Genomic DNA, 27,134 nt, shown 5'->3' on the forward strand with positions numbered 1-27,134 from the left:
CACCCTTCATGGATTTTGAAATCCTATAGGGGAATTTATTGGTGGAGATGAGTCTGGGACTAATTCAATGTGGTGATTCTTAGGTCTACTGGGCGGAAGCTAGGGTGGGAGATTGTCTTGCAGCATGATATCTTGGAATTCTTAGAAGATCAACCATACTCTATCCTAGAGGTGGAACTGTCCATACAACGGCTTGTTGGCGGCGGACATAAGTAAGTGTGCACATTGCACCTTTGCGAATGGATCGACGAGCATGTATATGCGAGATTAGTGGGATAACGGGAATGCTTCTATCTCCATGAATGATGGCTGGATCCGGAAGACCCTCCAGGATAGTGAAGGTATCTTGTTGCCAATCGAGAAGGGGTGAATGATCTCGGAACCATTGAAATACCTAATAGCATGTCCCATCTGAGCAAAGGTGTAAAGATGAAATCTGGCGTAACAGAGGCCTTTTGAACAGAAAAAGAAAACTGTGTGGCCTTGTGCGTGATTCGAGTGCTTAAACCTGGTGTGAAACTGTCGATGGCCAGCTGATGAGGCATAAGAATGCAAGCCATTTTATTGGCCAGTTGTGGGGAGATGGTGTCCTCCGAACTCCCCATATTGAATAGGGCAATGAACTGCTGCCCTTTAGTGTAACCATAGGCCTGAATCAGAGCCTTTTTAGATACATCATGTGGTTGAGTATGTGGGTGACACAATTATACTACAATGCACTGATTATGTTCCATTTTGCTCCTTAAAGTGATAGTTCTTCGCAAAATTAAGCACTGAGATAACATCATTAAAGGAAATTTCCCAAACATTCCTTGAATTGCTTATTAGCTTGCCATCTTGTGATCAAGTTGTGGGAGATGAAAAATTGAAGGTGCTTCTTTGACCATTCTTCGACATTTCTAGCAGCACATTGTACACATCGAGTATTTGAAAAAATAAATGTAGCTTTTAATGATGAGAGGAAGAATAAGCCAGTCTTTACCCTTAGACCTCAATCAGCTAGAATGGACAGGTTTGTTAGAGAAGATGTTAGCTTACCGGCCTGCTATGGTTTGCACGCACTGGATTGGCAAGGGCCACCATTTAGAGCCCAATGAGCAGTCAGCCAGTTCGCCTATTGGGCCTCACAATTAGAGTAGAATGGCTGGTGGGCTAGCATATTGGTTGGCCAGGTAGGGGGCAACGCAGGAAGAGGAGGAGAGCAGCAGCTGTAGTTGTGTTTTATCCGATGGACTCGCTGAAATTTTACCTTGCATAGTCCACATTTGATGGCATCTTTTGAGCTCCATGTTTATTGTAATTCTCTGCTATTGTTGGACAGATTTCAGTTTGTCTATTTGTGCACTTTATTTGATGTGATTGGAACACTTTCTTGTACATTTGATTGTCTTCTTCCGTTGCAAAATAGTAGGTCTGTGGGTCATTTTCTGACAGGGTATCAGAGCCAAAGGCTTCAAAAAATTTCTCTCTATCTCCGACATTAATTTAGCTCAACTAGGGCAACTCATCATGTAAGGAAAAATATGTGTAATTTTTGGGCTTGCCATATGTCATTTAGGGTTGCAAAACCTTAATTTGGCTCTAGATAGGTCTAGGCTTGTCAATTCTTGTTTGTATCTTCCACAGACACTTGTACATTTGACTGTTGAATTTCTCCATCTTCATGCATCCATATGCTCCACAAACCTTACTGGATGTAGGAAAACTATTGAGAAAGATACTGTCACCCTGTAATTTTATGGGGTCCCTTATTCATCCCCTTAGAAATTCTGATTAATAAGTATTTGCATGTCTACATGGACACATGTATTTAGTGTGCAGAAGTTGTTTGCCATCTCTGCTATGTTTGTCTTGTTTGGTAAGCCATAAAGGGCCATTTCTTGTTTTCATCCGCAAAGGGTTTTCCTCTCTGATGCATACATATGTTCTTTTCAAAGTGTGCTCTTTGACAAGTTGCTTTTGATGTGAAATGCAGGTTCTCATTGTTCCCTTGACAGAGAAACCTGCTTTCCCAGGTCTCTATAGGGCACCCACAATTACGGTAAGGGACTAGAACTCGCACTTATTTTGTTCCTCCTCTAGCATATCTGAAATTTATGTGTATTCTCTTCACTGTCAATGTCCCTTGCTTAATGCTTTCCAATACCTCTAGAAACAGATTTGAAAATTTATCTGTTCGTTGATGCCTGTATGTACCAATATGTGAGGAGATATAAGAGTCTATACTTCACATGCGCTACTGATGGGTGATAGCTTGCAGCAAATTCCACACATTCTGGAGTTGTTGGACTTTAAGGATGTCAAGAATAATGTATATGATTAGTGACTTTTGTGACAATGCTAGAGTCTCATTTGTTGATTTCATACTTGATTTGGATAGCTGAAGGATGTGGGTTTGCTATGTGGATATGCTCTTTCTTATTGCTGTCCTTATGTGAATTCCATAGATATGTCTATATTGCGATTTTTGGCAAACCTTGGGTCATACTAAGTTTGCAAGAAGCTTGTAGGTTCTTTGTTATCTAGGAGGCATTTTTTGGAGAATTTTGCTGTATTTTAAGACCATGGTGTTTGTGGTGTTAAGGCTTGGTTGGATGCTGTTTTTAAGCAGGAATATTCTTAATGTTGGATAATACATTTGTCCATAATTTTTCTGACAATATTGTAAAAGAACTTGGATGGTAGTCTTATGCTCTTATGCTGTCTCTTCTTAAATTCCAAAGTATCATGGCCACCTTGGGAAACCTAGGGAGCTAGAGATGACATTAATTCTGTCAAGGTATACACTGTCGTTTTGAGGAACAATGGAGAGACAGTGTGTTGCAATGTTAGATAGATGCCTCAACTGGAAGCAGGGCCCAAAGGCTGTGATTAAATTGCCTTGTAACCAAGATTGCCTTGCTTGAAGGAAGCTTTAGTTCTTTTTTTTTTGCAGTTTTGCTTTTGACTCCACTACGACTCTCGAAAATGGCCAATTTTTTTTTCGAGGGCTGATGACATCTGACTATTGTGCTCAGGAAGTTGCTGTTGTACACAATCTTTCTGGATATATTGTTGCATTCTTTAAAGGTGTCTATACCGGATCTGACAATTTTTATGGTGTGGATTGACCCTTACCTTATTTTTTCATCTTTTACGTCTTGATGGATTAAGGTTCACCTTCTAGTTCAATTGTACCCTCCACTATTGGATAGCTTGACACCTTTCGCAGTGTCATGATATGCACAGTTTGCATTGAAATCTTTCAGTAGTAGACAGGGTTTGGCTGCTGCTCCAACTTGTTAAATTTCAGGTTGTTTTGGCAATATCTAAAGGCCGGGTGGTGTCTGGAACTTTCAATCCAGCCAAGGTTATGACTAGGACTACCTTGCCAGACCTTATTGAACAATCAAACTTGAAATAGTAGATCTTCACGCTGCAATGTGGATCTCAGCAACCGCTGGATTTACCTTTATCAGGGGTAGGTAGCTATGTCTATGCTCTGAGCTTGTAAGCATATCAAGGTTTTCCTGCAGATCTAGACTCTACCCCTCACTCTTTCCTAAAACCTCCGGTGTGGTGGTATATTTAGACTAGTATCTTCACTTCCTTTTGCCTTAACTAGCTATGTTAAACTGGGGTTACCTTTTCTTAGGGATCATTGTGCAAAACATTCATCCTTCTTGAGTTTGTAAGGTCAAGCAGCCTAAAATTGTAAGCAACAAAAAGTCAAAACACCTATTGTATATGATTAAGTCCACAAGTATCAGTTGTTCAAATTTGTGGACTAACAATATTTTTTTTGAGACAGTAGCAGAAAATGTTACGATTTTGAAGGGGCCTGCATTTTTCATTCTTGTGTGGGCTGGCTTAGTGATCAAAAGAGGTGTTGGATTTCAATCTAGGCCATGCATTTATAGAAAATTTTCTAGTGGATTGATCAAAGATGCTTCTCAAAGCTTCGGTATTCTAACCAAATGTTTTTGTGCAAGTTAGGACTCCAAGTTACTTGATCGTATTTTGGAGGATAAGGCAGTGGATAAGCGATTTGTGGGGGCTTTTCTGATCAAGGACTCCTCACAGCGTTCAGGAGTGCCTTCATCTTGGGTAAGCGAGGGAGAAACCAAGGAAGAAGATAAGTTGAAAGGGGCAGCTTTGTACAAGCAGTTATATGAATACGGCACTCTATGCAAGGTATACACACTTGCTTTATCTCCTGTCCCAGTCATGAGTTGATTGATTCAGCAGATGGATTTTGAGATTGTTCATATGCAATGTGAGTTTGAGATTCTGCTCAGAGTAAAAATCAGCACAGTTATAATTTGACAAGGTCTTCTATGCTTTTTAAATTGTTTTGACTGGGTGTCATCGTTCCTTTTTTCAATACTAACACAAAGACATCCATTTTGTAATATTGATAGTTCTATTTTTATGCACTCAACCATGCTAACCATGACCGCTCCCCCAACACATGACCGTCCAGCCCCCAAGAATCAGCCTAAGCCACCACCTGAGCCACATACTTTCAAGCAAATGCTGCTGCTGACAAAGAGACTGAGGAGGTGGGAGGGTTTTAGGCTGCCCGCCCTCCTTGACTAAGCCGATTGAGAGCCATTTTGTCCTAGATTTGGTTGGTCTTCTGCTGATGTCAGCTGAGTGCTGCTGATGTGAGTCAAAGTCTTTCGCAAAATGCTCTAGATAGAAGGTCCCCTAATGTGATATGTGCCTCAGCCTCTGTGAGTCTGACATATCTTTTGGCTTGGGTCCTCGCAGCTGCCGCCCCCGTGAGCCCTGATGATTGGAGTTGTTTGGCTGTAAAAACTATGTGATCAAGGTATGGTTGAAACAGAAGAACACATGGTACTGATATGCCCTCACTATGCACACATTAGGGAAGAGTTCAATCACCTCCTTGAGGGACATAACAAACTGGCTGATTTGCTGCATAAAGGGTCACCTTCAGCTTTAGGAACATTTGTGTATAAGCTCTTCAAGCATAGGAATCCACCTGAATCCTAGAAGGTGGTTTCTCTTTCCACCCTCCCATCTTCGGGAGGAGCTTTCATGTACTTGTGATATTGTATTGCTCAGGTCCCATAGGCCGGTTTTGGTCTTCAGAGGACGATAATATATTCTTCTTCTTCTTCTTCTTCTCTCTCTAGCAAGCTTGCTCTCACATAGCCATATAGCCACTCTGGGTAACTATATTGCCAAGGTTCTTAAATATCGTGAATGTTGTATTACTCAATGTATTTCAAAATAATTGTTCTCCCCCCCTTCCATAAAAGGAAGGAGACACTTGTATCATGACTTTTATGGGTCCCATGGGTTGGTATTTCAGCCCCCAGAGGATGGTAATACATTCTTCTTCTTCTTCTTCTTCTTCTCTCTCTCTCTCTCTCTCTCTCTCTCTCTCTCTGTGTGTGTGCCCCTCTAGGCTCCCGCGGGCTGCCTCCTACCCTGTGTGATCAACCTCGGCCCGCATGGGATGCCTCCTATCCCCCCGCGTGGGCTCCCTGCTGCTGCGCGACTGTTAACAGGCCATCGGGCCTGTGCGATCAATCTCAGCCCCCATGGGCTGCCCCTAGCCCCCGCGTGGGCTCCCTGCTGCTTGGGCAGCTGGTAACAGGCCATCGGGCCACCTGAAGCTGCTGCGCCACCCCCTGCCACCTGTTGCGCTACCCCCGCCATCTGCTACACCTCTCTATCGCGCCACCCCCGCCATCTGTCAGCTACAGCAATGCAGGCCACAACGACCTGCACAGGCCGCATGGGCTACTAGCCCCCCCCCCCCCCCCCCCCCCCCAACCTATTGTTCTAGCTCAAGGCTGCTCCAGGCCCACCAAATTCAAGGGGCTGCCACCAGTCCCTGTCTAGCCAAGACAAGGTCTCTGACCAAGACAGGTTTCACAGTTACAGCCCTCATGCCTCGACTCCAGCCCTATACCTCTGCTCCAACCAGCTCCTGACCTGCAAAAATCAAGAATCAAATCTTGCTATGGGCAGCCCTTAGGTGGTGGGCAGTCCAAAGACTAGAAAAATCAGTAAAAATTAGAGAAAAAAGAGAGGCCATGGAAAGCTCACCCGATTAGAAAATCAGACGGGACAAGGACAAAAAATACAGCGTAATTTGGACCAAAGGGCAGAAAGTAGAGGATGGGAATGTCAAAGCCTGCCTATCTACTATCAAAGAGGTATGTAAGTTAAAGATGCTGAAATTGAATGCTTACAAAAGAAACTGGAAGAATACAAGAAGGATGAGCTTTCAAACATACGTGCTCAAATGAATGATGACATGAAGGGATGGCAAGAAGAAATGCAGGCAAAATAAGCAAAACAAATTGGGAAAATGCAGATGGATATGATGCGGGATATGGACGTGAAAAACTGTCTTCTTACATTGTCACCACAATGCAAATATCCTAAGTCAAAGTACAGCTGACCATTTATTTGATCATAATTAAAGAGTTTTTATATGTGTTAATTACGGTCAAAGAGTTATTTTAATGGTCGAAGTATCGACTCCAGTCAAGTAAATCTGACTGCGGTCAGAGAGTGTTGACTTCGGTCAACAAGACTTGGCATGCGCCAAGAGGGTTAACCCCGGTTAACCAAGATGTGCCAACTCCGGTTGGAGAGACTTGGCTATAATTAAGGCGCCTTGACCCTTAGTCAAAGCTCTTTAATTATAATCAAGAGTGTTGACTCCGGTCAACCAGAGAAAATATATATATATTTAATTGTATATATATTTGTTTAGATGTGCACATGTGTTTAGTGGGGACGCCCACCGTGACTAGGATTAGTCCACAGTGTGTTATTTGCATGCAAAGCGCTAACAATTAATGGGTACCATGGTGGTGCGCTTTAATTAATTGTTGCAGGTACTAGGAAGGATTATTTTTCCTAAGCGAAATGGGAGCCTGACAAGCATCTAGGAGGCGGTTCGTGTGACCGAGAGCTTTGAAGACTCCAGAATAGCCCTTAGAGGCTTGTAATAGGTTTTAGTCTAGATTTTAGACAAGTGGCAGGTTGCCAATTTGAATGGGGCTTGAAGCTCTTGTAAAAGAAGGATTTTTTCTTTTCACGTTGAAGGGAGACTTACGAGACAGCTCTAAGCTGAAGCTGAATTTCTGTAATAGATTTTCTGAAATGAATAAAGACCTTCGGGGGGGTCCAGCCCGACAATTTGTCCTGGGCCCTAGTGTATGTTCAGAGAGAGGGAGTGAGGGAGAGCCTTTGGAGAGTTAATTTCCGTCGTAGAAATAAAGCCAAAGCTGTTTCGTCAGTTTCTGTTGTATGAGGCCATAGCGGTTGCGTCAGTTACGGTTGTATTGGTATCAGAGCAGGGCTTCACAGTTTTCTTAAACTGTGACGAGCCAAGAGACAAGGAGTGAAAGAAAGTATAGATTCATCGCCCCCTTGTATAGTGTCGGGGTAAGCGTGACGTGCAGGCGCTGCAGGCGCAAATTGTAGAGCAAGGGATCTTTTAGTCGACCATAGAAGAAATGATGGTTCTGACGCAGAGCTAACGAGAAGCAAATAACTATGCGTGAAGTGATGCATAAAGAGGCTAAAGATATCTAGTGGAAAGCCCACGCAGGGTGCCGTGGAGATTTTCGCAGGTGACGAAGGCGCTGTAGCGTGGGTTGCGAAAAGAGGCGTGGAGGTAGTTGTAAAGCACCGCTCCTGTGCAAACTTAAGACTGACGGTCACCAAGGCGCGACGCGCGACGACGAACAGACCATGACCAAAGTTTGGGCAGGTTTGCAGGCGCTGACGTGGCACGGGACACGTGGCAGAGGTCTTGCAAGGTGCTGATGTGGCACACGTGTGTAATCTGACACGTGGCAGGTGACGTGGCAGACACGTGTGGATTCCTGACGTGGCAGTACAGGTGGCAGTCAGCTCAGATGCTGACATAGCACTGACACGTGGCAGACAGGTGGTAAAACTGTGGTTAGTGTAAGTCTGGTTAGCTGGACTTTGATCAGATGTCCAGTTAGTTGGCCCAACCAAACCAGACCAGAGCAGAACCAGTCTGGTCAGTTTGACCAGACAGTAACTATCCAGTCACAGACTAACCAGACCAGAACCAGTTAGTCTGGTTAGACTAACTAGCAGTTACTCCATCTGGTTACTGTTCTTTCAAAAAAAAAAAAAAAAAGACAGTTGCAGAGACAGTTTTGGCTATCAATTTTCTCCTGCCTGTCAGACTTTTACTGTCAGAAAAGTAGCAGAAAACCAGAGAAAAGCAGAGAAAACAGAGATTTGCAGAAAAAAAGAGTATGCATGCCTTTGAGCAGTAAAAAGAGGGAAAAACAGATGCCTTTTGAAGCCATCTGCAGCAGCCAGGAAAGGGCAATATAGTTCTTGATGCTTTGGCAACTGTGTGGGTATATGCCTTGAACTGACAGCCAGTACTGGCATAGATTGTGAATGCAAAACACCTCTTGTTGAGGTACTTTTTTTTTCTGTTGCAAAAGCAAAAGTAGTGTGCATCAGTTACCCGCACTGTGTGAGAAATCTGCAGATCTCAGAATATGGATCAATCACCAGTGGGATTCTCAAGATAGGGATGTGCATCCAAGACAGAGGAATGTGCCACAAACTCAACAAGAATTTGAACAAATGGTACGCACTCGTATACAAGAGCTGGAAAATCTTAAAAGGGATCCCAGGGCTCAGCATTTGTTTCCAGCAGAAGCTATGCCTAATCCAGTATATGACGTGCCAATGCCAGAGGCACACTCTCGTGTACAGTCTGAGAGAGAGAGATCTCATAGATCTCATAGGAGACGGTCCCATAGTAAAAAGAGATCGAGGCGTCATCACCGATCTCCTAGTCCATCACCGTCTACCTCGAGTTCGACTTCTGTGTCTTCTTCTTCCTTATCAGATAAACCATCCAGGAAAAGAAGGAAACACGAGAAGTCTGGGAAGAGAAAGTCTTCCAAAGCGACCAGGGAATTTAAAGAGGGAGGAAAATCTGTTAAGTTTATGACCTACAATGGACAGTATGGTCATACAGACAAAGCATTGCAGTTTATCAGACAGTTTGATGCTGCATTCGGTACTGAGAAATTTTCAGAATCCTCCAAGTTAAGAATGGTCAGCCTACTCTTAACAGCAACGGCTAGTGCATGGTGGAGTGCACTGACCACAGATGGATCAGCCCCAAGAAAGTGGAAGGGCTTCAAGAAAGCCTTCTACCAGCAGTTCATGCCTAAGCAGTTTAGAGACCATGTTCTTCAAGATTGGGACAGCTTGCACATGGATGCAGGAGATACAGTGGATGGGTACAACCAAAAGTTCTGGGATGCTTATTTGCAGGTTGCACCGTTCAAAAAGATCTCCAAAGGTACCCAGATGAGAAAGTACAGAGCAGGTCTCACTCCAAGAATTCAGGCAGTAGTGAATGCTTTGGGGGCAAAGAATATTCAAGATCTTATGCATTCAGCCTCAGTAGCGAGTCTTGTGCCGCTACAAGATCCATCTACAGTGCCATCCTTGCATGCAGGACGTGCTGATAAAAAGAAAACTGATTTTCAAAAATCAGAAAAGAAAGAGTCCCCTAAGGCTGAAAAGAAAGGGTTTCAGCCTCAGAAGCCGAGGGGTACTCAGTTCTCAAAGACCTATAAGGGCAAATCTCTATTCACCCCTGAACAGATAGCGGAATTCCGTAGAGATGGGAAATGCTTCAGGTGCGGTAAAGAGGGGCATGTGGCTGCCCAGTGCCCAGAAAAGCCTTCAACATCGAAGGGAAAAGAGGCAGAGAAGCCACGAGGACCGCAAAAGCCAATGGCGGGGGGAATTCCTGATATACTGGGTCATGCTTTGAACCCAGAAGAACGGGAATTGCTGCTATCATGGGGCAAAGTTAGAGACCAGCAAGTGCTAATTTTATTTGATCCAGGGGCTACTGATAATTTCATATCAGAGGATCTAGCCCTGAGGCTGGGAATAAAGACGGAAGAGTTAGGCAGGGCTTTGGATGCCGATCAAATGTTTTGTGGGAATCCTGTGCCAGTTACTCCCTTGATAGGGAAGCTCCGTCTTCATATTCAGAGTTATGTGGATCAGGAAGACTTCTTCATTTCTCCACTGAAACATTATGATGTAGTTTTGGGGATGCCTTGGTTTCACCGCAAGGCAGTGAAGTTGACTCTTCCTGAAAGAGTGTTGGAGTTTGTACATAGGGGGAAAAATCAGCGTTTGATTGTCAGGAATAAAGGGGATACTATCCCCATTGTATCTGATGTTTCATGCGGTAAAGCAATAAAGTCTGCAATTTCTGCGTACATGGTTTTTGTAAAAGAAAAAGAGAATGATATGCATGCTGAAATGAATGATGCAGACAAAAATAAGTTCCAGTTTCTTGTAAACTTTAAAGATTGCTTTTCTGATGTTTTGCCAGGGGAGTTACCCCCAAAGAGACCAGAAGATCATCAGATAGAGTTAATGCCTGGTAGTGAGCCACCAAACAGACCCCCTTATAGAGTCAGTGCGACTCAGAGAGAGGAGATTATGGCTCAGGTACAGGACTTGCTGTCCAAAGGGTTGATTCAGCCCAGCTCGTCTCCTTTTTGTTCCCCTGTACTGTTAGTACAGAAGAAAGATGGTTCATTCCGTATGTGCGTCGATTATCGCGCACTGAACAAAATGACCATCAAGAATAGATTCCCTATTCCGCGTATTGATGATGTCCTGGATCAGTTAAATGGAGCTTCAGTTTTCAGCAGGATAGACTCGAAGAGTGGCTACCACCAAGTGAGGATACAGCCTCAGGATGTGTATAAGACAGCATTCCGCACAACATTCGGGTTGTATGAATACTTAGTGATGCCTTTTGGATTGACAAATGCTCCAGCCACATTCAACAGAATGATGGATCGCATCTTCCGGAAGTACAGGCATTTTACCGGTACTTTCTTTGATGATATCTTAGTTTTTTCTAAGACAGAGGAAGAGCACAGAGAACATCTTGCTATAGTGTTTCAAGAGCTGAGAAATCATCAGCTCTATGCAAATAGCAAGAAAAGTGAATTCTTCCTGGAAGAAATCCACTATCTGGGGCATATAATATCCAAGAATGGGATACAAATGGATCCAGCGAAGATCCATGCCATTCAGGAATGGCCAGAGCTGAAAACTGTGCATGAAGTTCGAAGCTTTTTAGGCTTGTGTTCTTACTATAGAAGGTTTATCAAACATTTTGCTGATATCGCAGCTCCATTACATGACCTCACTAAGAAAAATGCAGCCTTCACATGGGGATTATCACAGAAGAAAGCATTCAATACACTCAAGGAAAAGTTGACTACAGAACCTATTCTGGTAGTTCCGGATCTGTATCAGTCTTTTGATGTGGATTGCGATGCTTGTGGAGAATGTGTTGGGGCTGCGTTGCATCAGAATGGTCATGTAGTAGCCTATGAAAGCAGGCGACTTCGGGATGCGGAAAGATATTTAGGAATCTATGAGAAAGAGTTATTGGCTGTAATTCATGCCATCCATACATGGAAACATTATCTTTTGGGTGCAGATTTTACTGTCAAAACAGATCACCAAAGTCTGAAATACTTTTTGACTCAGACCAAGCTTTCAGAGAAGCCTATGAAATGGGCAAACATGCTGTCAATGTATCATTTTCAGATTGTCCATACCCCAGGAATTCGGAACAGAGTGGCAGATGCCTTGTCCCGAAGACCCCAGGTCAATAATGTAACTATTGCTTATCATCAGGACCTGGAAAGTATGAGGGAGCAATATGCTCATGATTCTGATTTTGGTGAAATTTTACAGCAAATACAAGAAGGGCAATCTACCAGTCACTATTCCCTAAAAGATGGGTATTTAATGAAAGACGATTGCCTATGCATCACCCAGGAGATGAGGAAAAAGATTTTGGGAGAATGCCATGCACCTCCCTATGCTGGACACAGAGGAATTACAGCAACAACTCTAGCCCTAGAGAGGTATTTCTTTTGGCCAGGAATGCGGAAAGATATACATCAGTTTGTTACTGAATGCCTTACGTGTCAGAAAATGAAATATGATAGACAGAAGGCACCTGGCTTACTTATGCCTCTTCCCGTGCCTCAGGCACCATGGGAAAGTATTACAATGGACTTTATTTTTGATTTGCCGAGATCAAAGTCAAGGAATGATGGGATTTGGACTATCATTGATAGATTCAGCAAGCAAGCTCATTTCATTCCGGTTCGCAAAACCATAAAGGCAGATCATATGGCTAAGCTGTTCATGGCACAGATCTTTAAACATCATGGTATGCCTAAGTCCATTGTTAGTGATCGAGATCCCAGAATGACCAGTCTATTTTGGAGAGCTTTATTTGATAACATGGGGACGAATCTGAATTTCTCTTCTTCTTTCCATCCCCAGACAAATGGTCAAAGTGAAGTAGCAAATTCTACCATTTTGGATATGCTGAAATGCTACGTGGGTGACCAGAGTTCAGACTGGGAAAAGTACCTACCCTTAGTAGAGTTTGCTTACAATAATACAGTACATAGCTCTACAGGGAAAGCCCCTTTTGAAGTCATATATGGGAAGGTGATTTTGCCACCTATATTGAGGACTAAAGATGAAATATTTGCAGCTGATCAGTTTGTAAGAGACCTCCAGACAGCTTATAGCCAAGTCCGGACAGCAATTGAAAGGTCTCAAGAGAAACATAAAAGGGCTGCAGATAAACATAGGAGACAGCTAGATCTCAAGGAAGGGGACTAGATACTTTTGAGGTTTGAAAACGCTAGGCTCCGCAAGTTTAAAGGCAAACAGAAAGTGTATGCAAAGTTATCTCCCAGATATTATGGCCCTTTTAGGGTTACAGAAAGAATAAATGAGGTTGCATACAGATTAGCATTGCCAGAGCATTGGAGGATTCACAATGCATTCCATGTGAGTCTTCTAAAGAAATTCCTGGGACCAGAGCCTACAGAACCAGTATCTGAAGATCCACCAGAAGTGGATGAGCTGGAGGAAGTCCTTCAGCCAGAGCAAATTGTGTACCATACTGTACGTAAAGGCCCTCAGGGTAAGGAATTTTGCAGGTATCTTGTAAAATTCAAGAATTATACGGCATTAGATGCCAAGTGGATGGACGAAGACATGTTATCCGATCATCCACAGCTTTTGGATGTTTACAAGGAAGCTTTTCAGTTGAGGTCAACTGAATAGAAGCCGAGGGGATGTCACCACAATGCAAATATCCTAAGTCAAAGTACAGCTGACCATTTATTTGATCATAATTAAAGAGTTTTTATATGTGTTAATTACGGTCAAAGAGTTATTTTAATGGTCGAAGTATTGACTCCAGTCAAGTAAATCTGACTGCGGTCAGAGAGTGTTGACTTCGGTCAACAAGACTTGGCATGCGCCAAGAGGGTTAACCCCGGTTAACCAAGATGTGCCAACTCCGGTTGGAGAGACTTGGCTATAATTAAGGCGCCTTGACCCTTAGTCAAAGCTCTTTAATTATAATCAAGAGTGTTGACTCCGGTCAACCAGAGAAAATATATATATATTTAATTGTATATATATTTGTTTAGATGTGCACATGTGTTTAGTGGGGACGCCCACCGTGACTAGGATTAGTCCACAGTGTGTTATTTGCATGCAAAGCGCTAACAATTAATGGGTACCATGGTGGTGCGCTTTAATTAATTGTTGCAGGTACTAGGAAGGATTATTTTTCCTAAGCGAAATGGGAGCCTGACAAGCATCTAGGAGGCAGTTCGTGTGACCGAGAGCTTTGAAGACTCCAGAATAGCCCTTAGAGGCTTGTAATAGGTTTTAGTCTAGATTTTAGACAAGTGGCAGGTTGCCAATTTGAATGGGGCTTGAAGCTCTTGTAAAAGAAGGATTTTTTCTTTTCACGTTGAAGGGAGACTTACGAGACAGCTCTAAGCTGAAGCTGAATTTCTGTAATAGATTTTCTGAAATGAATAAAGACCTTCGGGGGGGTCCAGCCCGACAATTTGTCCTGGGCCCTAGTGTATGTTCAGAGAGAGGGAGTGAGGGAGAGCCTTTGGAGAGTTAATTTCCGTCGTAGAAATAAAGCCAAAGCTGTTTCGTCAGTTTCTGTTGTATGAGGCCATAGCTGTTGCGTCAGTTACGGTTGTATACATCCAAGATAGAGAACTTGGAAGCTCAGGTGATTAGTCTTCAAAACGAGAATGCAAAATTGAAAGCAAACATACATGGAGATGAAGGGGAACTTCAGCCATCCCTACATGAGGAGCTGAACATCATTAGGGAACAAATGAAGCAGCTCAAAGGGGCAAAGGGGACTTCAGAAGAAGGATGCAAGATCATAAATGAACTGAAATCTGAGAATGAAAAACTCAGAAAAGACTTGGCATTCTTGCAAACAGTATGAAGGGTAAACTTGCTGAATTCACCCAGAAAATCAAGAAAGGAGAGGCTGCAATCTTGGAATAGAGCGATGTGGTCAAGAAAGGCACGGCTATCCCCAAGAAAGAGTTCATTTCAGATGCTCTAGAGGAAAGGAAGAAAGAAAGAAAGAAAGTTTATTAAAGTCTTCGGAAGACTGATGGGTCTATGAGAATGTGAAAATCCTGATACAACGAGCTGTGGTAGTGGAGCTACTAAACGAGCGTCCGTACCAATGCAAAATGCAAAAATGCAAAAAATGCAAAAAATGCAGAATGGCAGTACTAAGTCCTAAGTACAACATAGTCATGTCGATGGTCGACTATATATCAATCTCAGCATCATCATCAATATCATCATCATCCCCAGCAACAGCAAGATATGAGGATGGATGAGGCAGTGGAGGCATGAAGTCGGCAATAGAGTGCTGTCGACCACTCAGAGGTGCGGTCCTGGCACGTCTCTTGGTCGTAGCTCTGCGTCTAACCAGGGCTACTGTGACCCCCGTCGGTCGGGCTCCAACTCTAGACAAGGAGGGGATGTCTCCAAGTGTGATCTGTGTGTCGACCCTGTGTCTGAGCTGTCGAGTCACAGGCTGCGGGTCATGGTCATGTCGAGGCCTCGTCTCGTTGGGGTCCATGTGATCTAGCTGAAAGAACTCCGTGATAGAGCTTTGAGAGGGATCAATCGAGGAAGAAGTCTGCTCCTGTCTCCGTGCTCGGAGTATCCTCTCGTGGTGTCTAAGTGCCTCATGAATGAAACCTGCCAAACACCGCTGGTCTGGGTAGGAGAGGAAATGGGCTAAAATCCCATAACTATCTCTGAAGAGGCAGTGGAAATGTCCTCGGATCTCATAGTACACATGACACTTGAAGATGAAATGCTCCTCTGTCTCAACCTCCTGTACGTCACATAGTGTGCATATGCGCCACTCCCTGGGTAGTCGCTCTGCTCTGCCGCTCTCGATGGGAAGTCTATGTGAAGAGACCCGGAACTGCCCAAGAGAGATCCTCATCGAGTGGGGTTGTAAGAAGTGATCTCTGTAGAAGCTAAGCTTCACTGGGAGTTCACTCGGTTCCAACCAGGTCCGAAAAGTGTGTAGCTAAAAGGAGAATAAAAAGAGAAACAGTAAAGCCCTAAATGTCTTAGTCCGAGGCCTCATAGTAGGAGATACTCCTATGGCAGATGCAAATGCTTTGTTCACCAAAATGGGTGTGAACCTGACATGTGAGACAGCTTGGAGAGTTGGCAAGCCCGATGCACCGACAAGGCCACTTGTGATGAAGTTCCGAACAGCGATGGATAGGAAGATCCTCATGAGCACAAGGGTGACCTTGAAAGGAACCCGGATCTACCTGGACGATGACCTCACCCTCCTACAGCAGGAACATCAGAGGGAAGGTATGGTACACGTCATGGCAATGAGAAGCAGGGAAATGGGCTGCATACAGAGATGGTAGGGTGATCATCCGAGAGAGAGGAGAAGGAAGAAAAGGAAGAGAAAGAAGAGGGTGAATTATGACAGTGTCAGGCCAAAGGGACACAAAGTAGACTGAGAATTGCAGTGTGGAATTGCAATGGCACACTCTAGTCTGATCCAGGTGGTTTCTCGGAGACATACATTGAGAGAGACATGGTCTTCTATATTGAGACACATGAGAGCTCCGAGAGAGGATTGCCCACTGTGACAGGATATACATGGAAGTCATCTCATAGGAAGGAGAAGAGACACTTGTGTGCGGGGTTCGGGGGGAGTGGCTATCCTCTTTAGATCACACATGAGACCTCTCATATCAGTGGCATGGAGAGAGGAGCATGCACGACACATGTGGATAGGAGTCCAGCTACCAGACGCACGATCGATTCTCATAGCAGTGTGTTATTTCCCTCCAGATACTTCATCCTATGCACGTGAGGTCACCACAGAAGGGCACAGCCCATATGAGTCGATTTAGGATGATATCACTGAATTCTCCAGGCAGGGGGACATCCTTCTTCTTGGTGACTTCAATGCACGCACCGGGAATAGCAGGTGGGCCTATTGGACTTTGCATTGGATTCCCTCATAGTACCAGAACTAGATGCAGCTGAGCTCGGGATAGTGAGACACTTTGTAGATGCACCACAAGTGAAAGAGTATGGACGACATCTACTTGAGCTAGGGACTGTTCATGATTTGATCATTTACAATGGTCTACAAAGATGGCCATCATCCGGTGGTCTCACTTGTTTCCCACATGGCGGAGGGACAAGCACAGTGGACTACCTACTGGGTCCCTTGGCCTTTACCTCACGGATATACGACTTTATTGTGTCCCCTCCCCCACTCGGTGCTGATTACTCGTACTTAGCCTTTTGTATCTCAACCACTATGCCAGCCACAGGGAGGGTCCCCCCCACGCCCACTCGTGTGCAGGTTCACTTTGATTGTGCCCTGGATTCCATCTATGTGAGCAACTTTGCGAAGGGACTTCCAGCCCTACTGCTTGGAGATGTTGTAGACCTCGCCACTGCCTTAGACACCCTTTCCACAGTAGTCATGGACGCAGCCATCAGGTCTTTCCCCACGACTCGATTTGCACTTGTCTCACTAGGGAAGATGCTGCAGAATCCTTGGTATGATGATCAGTGCAGAGAGATGAGAGCTCACCTCACATGCGAGCGAGCCCTTGACCACTTGACATCACCCGAGGCACAGCGGATTTCATGGCGACTGACACATCGTAAGCGGCGGGCCTTCCTCACCCATAGAATGGACGAGGTGATTAGTTCATTTCAAGGGGGAGATCCCACCATTGGCTGGGGGTTTCTATCGGTGGGGAAGCCACCTATTCCCATCACAGACCCAGGTGTTTGGCACACTTGTGACTTATGCATGCTCTCTTTATGATATCCCGATGCAGGCACCACCTAATATGTCCACTATGCCTCGGCCCACCACTTGCCATTTGTTCACTGCACAGAATGTGTGGGCTGCACTTAGCCGGCCTCATAACTGTAGAGCACATGACCATGAGGGGCTACAGACTGAGCATTTCGATCATGGACAGGACGTTTTGGCTCCGGTAGTAGCACAGGTGTTCAACCATGCCATATGCCACAGCTTCCCACCCTCATGGAGTTACTACCACCATAGTACCGATGCACAAGGCAGGCGACCCCATAGATACTGGGAACTGTCGCACTCTCATGATTGGCCACACGACGGCCAAGATCTATGACATGGGTAGCGTGCTCTAGGGCAAACAAGTTTCCGGAGACATCACTCCACTCTAGACCACATCTTCACCCTGAGGGCTATCATTGAGGAGGCGAGGTTGAGACGCTAGAAAGTCTGCGCTTGTTTTGTAGACTTTCGGAAGGTCTTTGACACTGTCCTGCAATCCCGCATGATTTGGAGACTATAGGATATGGAGATTCCAGAGGTTCTGATATGGGGAGTGGTGAGCCTATACGAGTCCGTTAGAGGGAGAGTTCGTGTCCCAGGAGGCCTATCAGGCTAGGTTGAGAGCACAATCGGAGTAAATCAGGAATGCCCTCTCTCAGCGACTCTCTTCGGGCTCTACATTGATGAGATTACATCTTTCATAGACCGCCTTGTGAGTTGAAGAGAGAGAGCGAAGTGTGAGAGCAGGAGAGCAAGAGTGTAGGAGAGTGAGAGCTGAAAGCAATAGTGGCAATAGAAGAGTGTGATACAACTGAAGACTGGGATAGGTTTTGTCTAAGTGACAAAACCTATCCTTCACTAACTGTAGTTAGTGAACTAACTGTGGTTAGGGGGAAAAACTTCTAAAATGAGGGAAAAGTGCCCCTAACCTACTTATTACATTACATTGGTCACTGCTAAATTATAACAATAATTCTAACACCCCCCTGCAGTGCCAATGTCATGTACAAGGAAATGATCAATCACCAAAAGGAGATAAGTTCAGGGCACTGTGAAATGCCTCAAACTTTTCACGTGGAAGTGCTTTGGTGAAAATGTCTGCAACATTGTCATGTGTTGACACATAGATCATACTGATCTCTCCTGCATGCAACTTCTCTCTGACGTAGTGATAGTGAACCTGAATGTGCTTCGTGCGAGCATGAAACACAGGATTCTTTGCCACTGCAATAGCACTCTGACTATCAGTGAGAATTGGAGACGGACCCTCCAATGAAAGATGAAGATCAGCAAATAAACGACGCAGCCAAACACATTCAACTGTCGCTGCGAAAGCTGCCCTGTACTCAGCTTCACATGAGGAGGTAGCCACTATAGATTGTTTCTGGCTTAACCAAGAAATACAAGCTTTGCCCAAAAAGAAACAATTGCCACTTGTGGACTACCTAGTGTCATAGTCTCCAGCCCAATCTGAGTCACTGTAGGCATGCATCTGCAAGTCACCCCACCTGAGAAACATCAAGCCAAAAGACTTTGTACCTTGCAAATAACGGAAGATGCGTTTTACAGCCTGCCAATGCATAGTCTTTGGGCTGTGCATATATCTGCTCACCTGAGAAACTGCAAACTGAATATCAGGTCGTGTATTGCAGAGATAAATGAGGCATCCAACAGCCTGAGTGTAGAGTGTGACATCAATTGATTCACCTGCATCATGCATTGCAAGCTTCAGCCCCGGCTCCATGGGAGTAGCTATGGGCTTACAATCCTGCATGTTGAATCTGTCCAAGAGTTTCTGCATATACTTGGATTGAGACATAACGATGTCACTTTTCTCTTGAGTGAACTGGATCCCCAAATAAAAGTGTAGCAGCCCCAAATCTGACATGACAAAAGTGGTCTGCAATTCAGCTTTAAAATCTGCAATATTATCCTCATTTGACCCTGTGAGCAGTAAGTCATCTACATAAAGAATGATGACTAAAATATCCCCCCCATCCTTCTTGATGTAGAGGGTGCTCTCAGTTGGACTATTGTGCAGCCCCTTGTTGGTAAAAAAGGCATGAATTTTGGCATACCATGCACGTGGGGCTTGTTTCAGCCCATACAAAGCTTTATTCAGCTTGCATACTTGAAGTGCATTTCTTGAAATTTCAAAGCTCGGAGGTTGTTTGACATAAACCTCTTCCAACAAGTCTCCATTAAGGAAAGCTGTTTTAATGTCCAACTGATGAACATTCCATTCAAAGTTTGCAGCCATGGCTATAATTGACCGGTCCAACAAGTCTCCATTAAGGAAAGCTGTTTTAATGTCCAACTGATGAACATTCCATTCAAAGTTTGCAGCCATGGCTATAATTGACCAGATGGTTGTCATTCTGGATGTAGGAGCAAAAGTCTCCTCATAGTCTATGCCCTTTTTCTGAGCATATCCTTTTGCAACCAACCTTGCCTCGTACCGATCAACGGACCCATCTGGCTTTCGTTTGACTTTGAAAACCCACCGTGTACCTATGGCATGTTTGCCTGGTGGCAAATCGACAACTTCCCATGTCTGATTTTTCTGAATGGACTGCAATTCATCGTGCATGGCATTCATCCAATGCACATTATCTCGTGCTTCTTCAAATGTCTCAGGCTCCTCCTCATCAAGAAGAGTACCTGCATAAGCTGATTCAACTGAAAGAGCTCCCCCCCCCATGCCTTACTGCACTCCGAGTTCTGCCAGGTAATGGAGCATCAATTTTACTCTCCCTGAGAGTTTGTAAGAGCCAATTTGGAACTGTTTTTGCTGCATGTATATCTGCAATTTCTTGCTGAACAACCTTTTCCACTGCTTGTGGAGGTGGTAAGATATCCTGTGGCTGAATCGGAGCATGTGGAGGTATCTGAAAATTTTGATTTGCATCAGATATATCAGCAGGGGAACCCAAGGCAATGGGTAGTAATCCCTCAAAGACATCATCGGAAGAAGTAGGCAAATCAAATTCAGCTTGAGTGTGAGCTGAATTTTCTGAAAATATAACATCTCTACTGACAATAATCTTGCGTGTGACAGGATTGTAGAGACGGTAGCCCTTGCTCTCTGCACTGTACCCAACAAAAATGCATTTGATTGCCTTATCATACAACTTATGCCGAAACTCAACGGGCACATGAGCATATGCAAGGCATCCAAAATGATCCACAGAAGGCTTTCTCCCTTGCCAAACTTCATAGGGAGTCTTGGTCTTCAAAGCTTTTGTGGAAGCCCGATTCAAAACATAATTGGCACACATGAGACCTTCAAGCTAAAATTTATGAGGCAATCTTTTGCTTTTTAGCATGCATCTATCCATCTCCATAAGAGTACGATTTTTCCTCTCAGCTTTGCCATTTTGCTGAGGGGTTAGCCTCACTGTAAGCTGATGTGCAATGCCCTTGTCTTTTAAAAATGCATCAAAATTTGCAGACAAATACTTCCCTCCTCTATCTATGCGTAATGTCTGTATCTTGAGTCCTGATTCATTTTCAACCATGGCTGTAAAGTGTTTGAAAATCATAAACACTTCTGATTTGCGTTTCAGCCCATAAACCCAAGTGTAGTTGGAGTAGTCATCTATAAAAGTGACAAAGTAAAGATGACCACCCAATGATGGAGTCCTCATGGGACCACAGACATCACTATGAATAAGTTGTAATTTTCGAACAGCTTTTACTGATCCATCCTTCTTGAAGGGAAATCTATGCATTTTACCAAGAATGCACCCTTCACAGGCATGTGGAGAAGGTGTTTCAAGAGGAGGCAATGCATCAACCATAGCATGTTTTTGAAGTGTCATCAAGCTGCCATAATGCATGTGTCCATATCTGGCATGCCATAACTTTGCATTCTGCATAGCAGTAGTAGGAGTGGAAACTGCAAGAGCATGTGATGGTCTTTTCTCATACATGTCAAGCTGAAAAAGACCACGTAACAAAGTGTCAGACAATCTCAAGGCATAGTCATTCTCTCTGTCACGGACTGCACACTTGTCATCTTAAAAAATGACCCGAAATCTAGCTCTGTTAAGAGTGGACACTAAAAGTAGATTTTTTGTGATACCAGGCACATACAAGACATCATAAATTTTGAATGTTGAGCCATCAATGGCTGTAAGTTCAACTTCTCATGTACCACGAACTGAATAGAAGGAGTTGTTGGCACATGTGACCTTTTTACCAACGGGAGGTGGATGCAGAGATGTGAAAAGACACTTCGTGGAAGTGATATGCTTTGAGCCACCACTATCAAAATACCATGTATTTTGTGTCTCATTAACACTGAAAGCTGATGCATCCTTGGAAGAATCATAACTGCATGTCAGAAAAGCACAAGAGTCATCATTACAAGTGGCTGTAGTATCCAGAGCAGCCAACTGAGAGTCTGAAATGCAAGACAAGAAGGCATAGTCGTGCTCCACAAAGTTGGTTGTAGCTTGCTCATTGTCAGATGCATGAGGAGCTGAATCTGAAACAGCCATACCGGAGCTGTTTTTCTTTTCTTTTGCAAGCCTCTTCTTGCATTCTCCAATTTAGTGACCTGGCTTTTTGTAGTAATGACATATTCCCTTCTTCTTGGGCTTACCTGCATCACCCTTAGCCTTTTGAGAAGGCTGTCCTGAACCACTAGAAGGCTGATTTGCTGATGTCTTTGCTTGTCCCTTTACTTTAGGCTTGAATTTTGAAAGCCTGGCATGCTCACTTGCTCGTGAAGCCATGTTTTTCCTGGTCTGCTCTTCCTGCAATAGAAGTCCTATCAACTCGTGAAAATTGAGAGGATTTGCACCCCCCCTCAATGACAAATTCAGCGAGGTATGAAAGCTGAGATAAGACTGAGGAAGAGAATTAAGAGTAGTGGTAATCATCTCTGAATCAGGAATGATCTCATCAATATTCAGCAATTGCTCTCATAAATCCTGTAGCTTTGTGAGGTGCACTGACATGGAGTCACCCTCTTCCATATGTGTATGAGACAATTTTCTTTTCAAAAAAGACACCCTGGCATCATTCCGAGCTGCATACATGCTCTCCAAAATATCCCATGCTGCCTTTGAGGTCTTACACGATCGGATATGCGGAATGATGAATCTTTTCACTGAAAGAGAAATATACGACAAAGCTAAAGCATCACGTGAATCCCATCTCTTTTGCTCTGGAGTAGTAGGTATAACTGCACCAATAACTTGTCATGCAGCTGTACCCTCTGCACGACCTGAGTCTCCTCCTTGCTGGGGAGGGGTATTAGGTGCCACATTTGCTGGCCGGATCTCATCCCCATTTACATAGTTTCACAAATTACGGGAAATCAGAATGTTGCGTACCATAAAACTCCAGAGGGAGTAGTTGGTACCATCCAGCTTATCCTCTTGTGAGAGACCACTGAACTGGAAATCATTCTGATTTTGCTGGGCCATGTCTGAGAAAGAAAATACATCAAATGCAAATTTGAATTCCCTTGCTGGGAATGGAGTGCACAATCCCCAAAAAATACAGCCAAACACTGGCTGAAAATGCAACTCAAATCTCTGTGCCAATAGATGCGCCCGTATTTTCATTAAGTTTATCAACGCTTATAGACGTGCCCACTATTTTGCGCATCTATCAAGCGCGTCTATATATGCATTGTGTTGTTGTGAACATTGATGGAATTTATGGGCAATGGAACGAAAGGTATGCATGAATACATCATGGCTCAGTGTCAAGTTGCACACATGTATAAGTCTTTATACGAGCAAGAGGTGAATACAAAAACATAGCAGATAGCCAAAATCTCCAGATTGAAAGAGCAATTATAGAATGAAATTGAATAACATACAAAGATGAGGGAGAAGTTAGATAAATAATGTCTCTGTCAAAAATCTGCCAGAGCATCCAATCTCTCCCAAAACCTGCAAAAAGTGCTTCAAAACACTTACAGAATGGCAGTGTGAACTGAAACCTGCAAAATTGCTCTCCCAACACAAAAACCCCAATTTGTGGCTTGAAATTGCAACCAGAAAGGGGCAAATGGTCTAAAAGCCCCAAATGTTGCACAAATTGCACTCTGTCTGCAAAAGCCCCAAATTTCACTGCAAAATTGCAGTGTGATTGCAAAAGCCCCAAATTTTTGCAATTCTTTGCAACAAATGCAAAAGCCCCAAATTTGACAAAATTCCCAATACACAAAATGTGTCCAAATCTGCCCACAAAATGGCCTGCAAATCAAAAATATGCCTCGAATTTGATTTACCAACCAATAGCTTCCTTGCTGTACGGACGGGTACCCTCCTATGTACGGGCGTACGACATAGTGCAGATTTTTGTACGGATCTGTACGGATGTACGGATCTGACGACGAGTTGTACAACGATGTACGGACGGAGCTCCCTTGCTGTACGGACGGATACCCTCCTGTGTACGGGCGTACGGCACAGTGCAGATTTTTGTACGTATGTGTAAACCTTTACTTTTTTGTTACCTTTTGGGCTGCGTCCAATTTGTGAACGCAGCCCATCAGCTGCAACGCTAGAGTTGTACGGCGCATGAAGTACAGTCCGTACATATTGTACGGAGGACTGTACGGACGACGGGCTTGTACGGACGGGCAGCGAGCTATTGAGCTTGGAGCAAGGAGCTTGTGAGCAAGGAAGCAGGGAGCAGGGTCAACCTGCTCTGATTTTAAATGTGAGTTGAAGAGAGAGAGCAAAGTGTGAGAGCAGGAGAGCAAGAGTGTAGGAGAGTGAGAGCTGAAAGCAATAGTTGCAATAGAAGAGTGTGATTCAACTGAAGAGTGGGATAGGTTTTGTCTAAGTGACAAAACCTTATCCTTCACTAACCGTAGTTAGTGAACTAACTATGGTTAAATGAGGGAAAAGTGCCCCTAACCTACTTATTACATTACATTGGTCACTGCTAAATTATAACAATAATTCTGACAGGCCTAGGAGGCGAGGGAGCACCACTAGCAGACTTGATGATTTAGATTCTACTATACACGGATGACAGAGTTCTCCTATCATCTTCGGCAGAGGGACTACAAAGACATCTAGTGCAGAGCAGTGGTCGCACAGCAAAAACAGGGCCTTTTTCTTAGTGCTTGCGGAGAACTTCCGCCTCCCTAGAGGTGTTCTGTAGAGAGAGCACCTGATGGTTAATCTTGGGAAGACCAAGGTCATGATCTTCAACACCTCTTACATAGTGCTTCACCGACATAGTTTTACATACCAGAGTCAACCAGTGGAGGTTGTGCAGTCCTACACATACTTGGGTGCAGTTTTCACACGGCCAGTTTTCACGATGACCCACGCAGCCAGAGCATGACTCACACGAGGGCATGGTGCCTTGGCCTGACTAGAGCGACAGTGCTTCTAGACGGACTTCCAGGATCCATTTACGGAGTGTTGGCTTTTCGACACTCTAGTGAGGCGGACTGCCATGTATGGGGCACCTTTTTGGGGGTGTGATATTTCAGCAGCAGAATGGAAGAGGTTTGAGCGGCTACATGTGATTATGGGCTCTAGGATGATTCGGAGTAAGCCCTCGGTCCCCCATTAGATAGTACAGGCGTTTGCCATGACCCCTCTCCAGGTTGATTCTTTTTTTCAGACAGTGACTTTCCTCCACAGAGTTTGGGACCTACCTCGCGAGAGACTTCCGAGGCTGACACTAGAGTCCTCCATACAACTAGCTGAGAGTGGGGTAGGTACAGCATGGTTTGCATGCGTCACCGCATGGTTTGCCAATCACGGCATTTAGATGGATCGGCTTCCCCCGTTTCAGTATAGCATGGATGCACCGCCCGAGTCGATCCCACGAGATGAGATTAACCGCATCATACGGTTAGATCTCCTCTAGCTCCACACATCTCGCACTTGGGGGGGGGACCAGGAGTTCCCTACCAAGACCCAACTCTACTATGACCACTTTCTGAGAGTATCGGAAGATGGGCTCATCATCAGACCTCAGTATCTCGAGGACAGAGGAGTCTTACACGCGCTGAGGATTGCCATCGAACAAATGCGGGTCTTGTCCCATCAGTTGAGGATCGAGATAGGGAGAGCTGGACGCATACCCAGAGAGCAATGGACTTGTAGGTTGTGCACGATGGGGGCGGTCGAGACAGAGGAGCACTTTCTATGTGTCTACCCAGCCTACTATGAGATCCGAGGGTGCTACCACTGCCTTTTTCAGGAGGGGTACGGCTTTGGCCCACTCTCACGACTGATCCACTTCTAGGACCAGGTTTGTATTGGGCTCTACCTGATGGAGATGCGGTGACACAGGGAGACACTACTACGACATATCAAAGAGTGGGAGGATGGGACCACCGCACCACAGGGTACCGAGGTAGACCGAGCGCAGAGACAGGTCACGGATTTCTATGCATTTGACTCAACCCCAAGGCACTCTGGGATAGAGGAGGATGAGCTAGCCGACATGAGAGATATATGGATCAGTGGAGGGAGCCGACACAACACTGCCAGGCGAGGGACACAAAGATCGTACACGGCGCGACAGGTGACCAGAGCACACACGATTGAGGTTCCACCTATTTCAGCTCTCCTTAGGGGAGATCGACCGAGGCGAGGCAGCAGCCTTGACATAGCCCATCGAATCCAGAGATTGAGGAGACCACACCCTCCACCACCATGGAGACATCCTGACAGATGCAGATATGTGAGCTCTTTGCATCTCATCAGAGAGCGATCATGGAGCCTAGATATGTGGAGCCAGTTCATGCACTTGGGACTCTAGCTCTGGGCACTTGATATTTTCATGCCACTCAGCTATTTTGCTACTTTTTTGCTATTTTGTACTAGTATAGCATTTTAGTACTTAGCAAGGGCCTTAGTGAGTCCTTTTCCCTTGGCCCATAGTGGTCTGTATGAGTTACTTGATTCCGTACTTTGTCCCATAGGCCCATGAGGCCTCCTACATACGTTAATACATATTTCTTTCTTTCTTTCTTGATACAAAGTCGGTGTGATGAGACGCGGATGAGGCCTCCTACATACGTTAATACATATTTCTTTCTTTCTTTCTTGATACAAAGTCGGTGTGATGAGACGCGGAAGTGCCCTATCAATATCCTCAAGGAGTGGGGGAGGTGGATCCATGTGGCCTATGGATTTCAGCAAAGGGCTTTATCGATCAGTGGTCTCTGTAAAAGCTGAGCTTCATAGGGAGCTCCTAGGTGCCAACTAAGTCTTGAATGTGTGTAATTGTAAGAGATCCTCTTGGATGACTTGGTTCACCTCGTGATATGTGAGCGGGATGGAGGGCACCTCAACGTTGTATTGGAAGGGAGGTAGCGTGTCTATGGGGAGCCGGAGGCTCTCAAACCATTTGCATGTATGTTCATAGCAACACCTTTGGTCACCCTCAACTGCCAGTGCCATAAAGGCCAACCAAGGAAGCCTACGTTGCCTTGAGGTGCAGGAGCCATGCTGTCTAATGTGGTATAGGTACAAGATAACTTGAAATGCTACTGTCGAGCTGTAGAGGGGATGCTCAGATTTGATGCGGGACTGAAGGATTACTGCGAATCATCCGTGAAACCATGAGAACCTGAAGCTTCTCAACTCAAGCCCAATCTGTCTATGATAGCTCTGGCCCCCAACAAGGCTGCCATACATACTTGCTAGTCGAACCAAAGAGTCAAAGAGAAGAGTCTTGCTCCGGGGATCCTGGAAGTGGGAGTGGAAGCACTGTAGCTCGAGTCCGACAACTGCAGTCTATCCTTTGCTCAGTCGGGCTTGTAGGATTGGTCGCATTGCGAAGATCGGGTCGGAGGAAAGGACCCCAAGGTACGTGTAGGATGCAACAACCTCAATCGGTGACCCATCCAAAG

General features: G+C 44.7%; 1 protein-coding gene across 1 annotated transcript in view; it reads left to right on the forward strand.

The window, feature by feature from the left end:
• LOC147881552 (lon protease homolog, mitochondrial-like) overlaps positions 1 to 27,134 on the forward strand; it is a 134,161-nt gene that overhangs the window by 21,093 nt on the left and 85,934 nt on the right. Inside the window, exons 2-3 of the mRNA XM_087402221.1 lie at positions 1,976 to 2,041; positions 3,976 to 4,173. Of these exons, the coding sequence (XP_087258347.1) occupies positions 1,976 to 2,041; positions 3,976 to 4,173 (264 nt within the window). The remainder of the gene's footprint in view (positions 1 to 1,975; positions 2,042 to 3,975; positions 4,174 to 27,134) is intronic.

This window comes from Dipteris shenzhenensis, chromosome 31 (genome assembly GCF_047967505.1).
Source record: "Dipteris shenzhenensis isolate YYH24624 ecotype China chromosome 31, Dip_SZ_1.0, whole genome shotgun sequence".
Lineage (NCBI taxonomy): Eukaryota > Viridiplantae > Streptophyta > Polypodiopsida > Gleicheniales > Dipteridaceae > Dipteris > Dipteris shenzhenensis.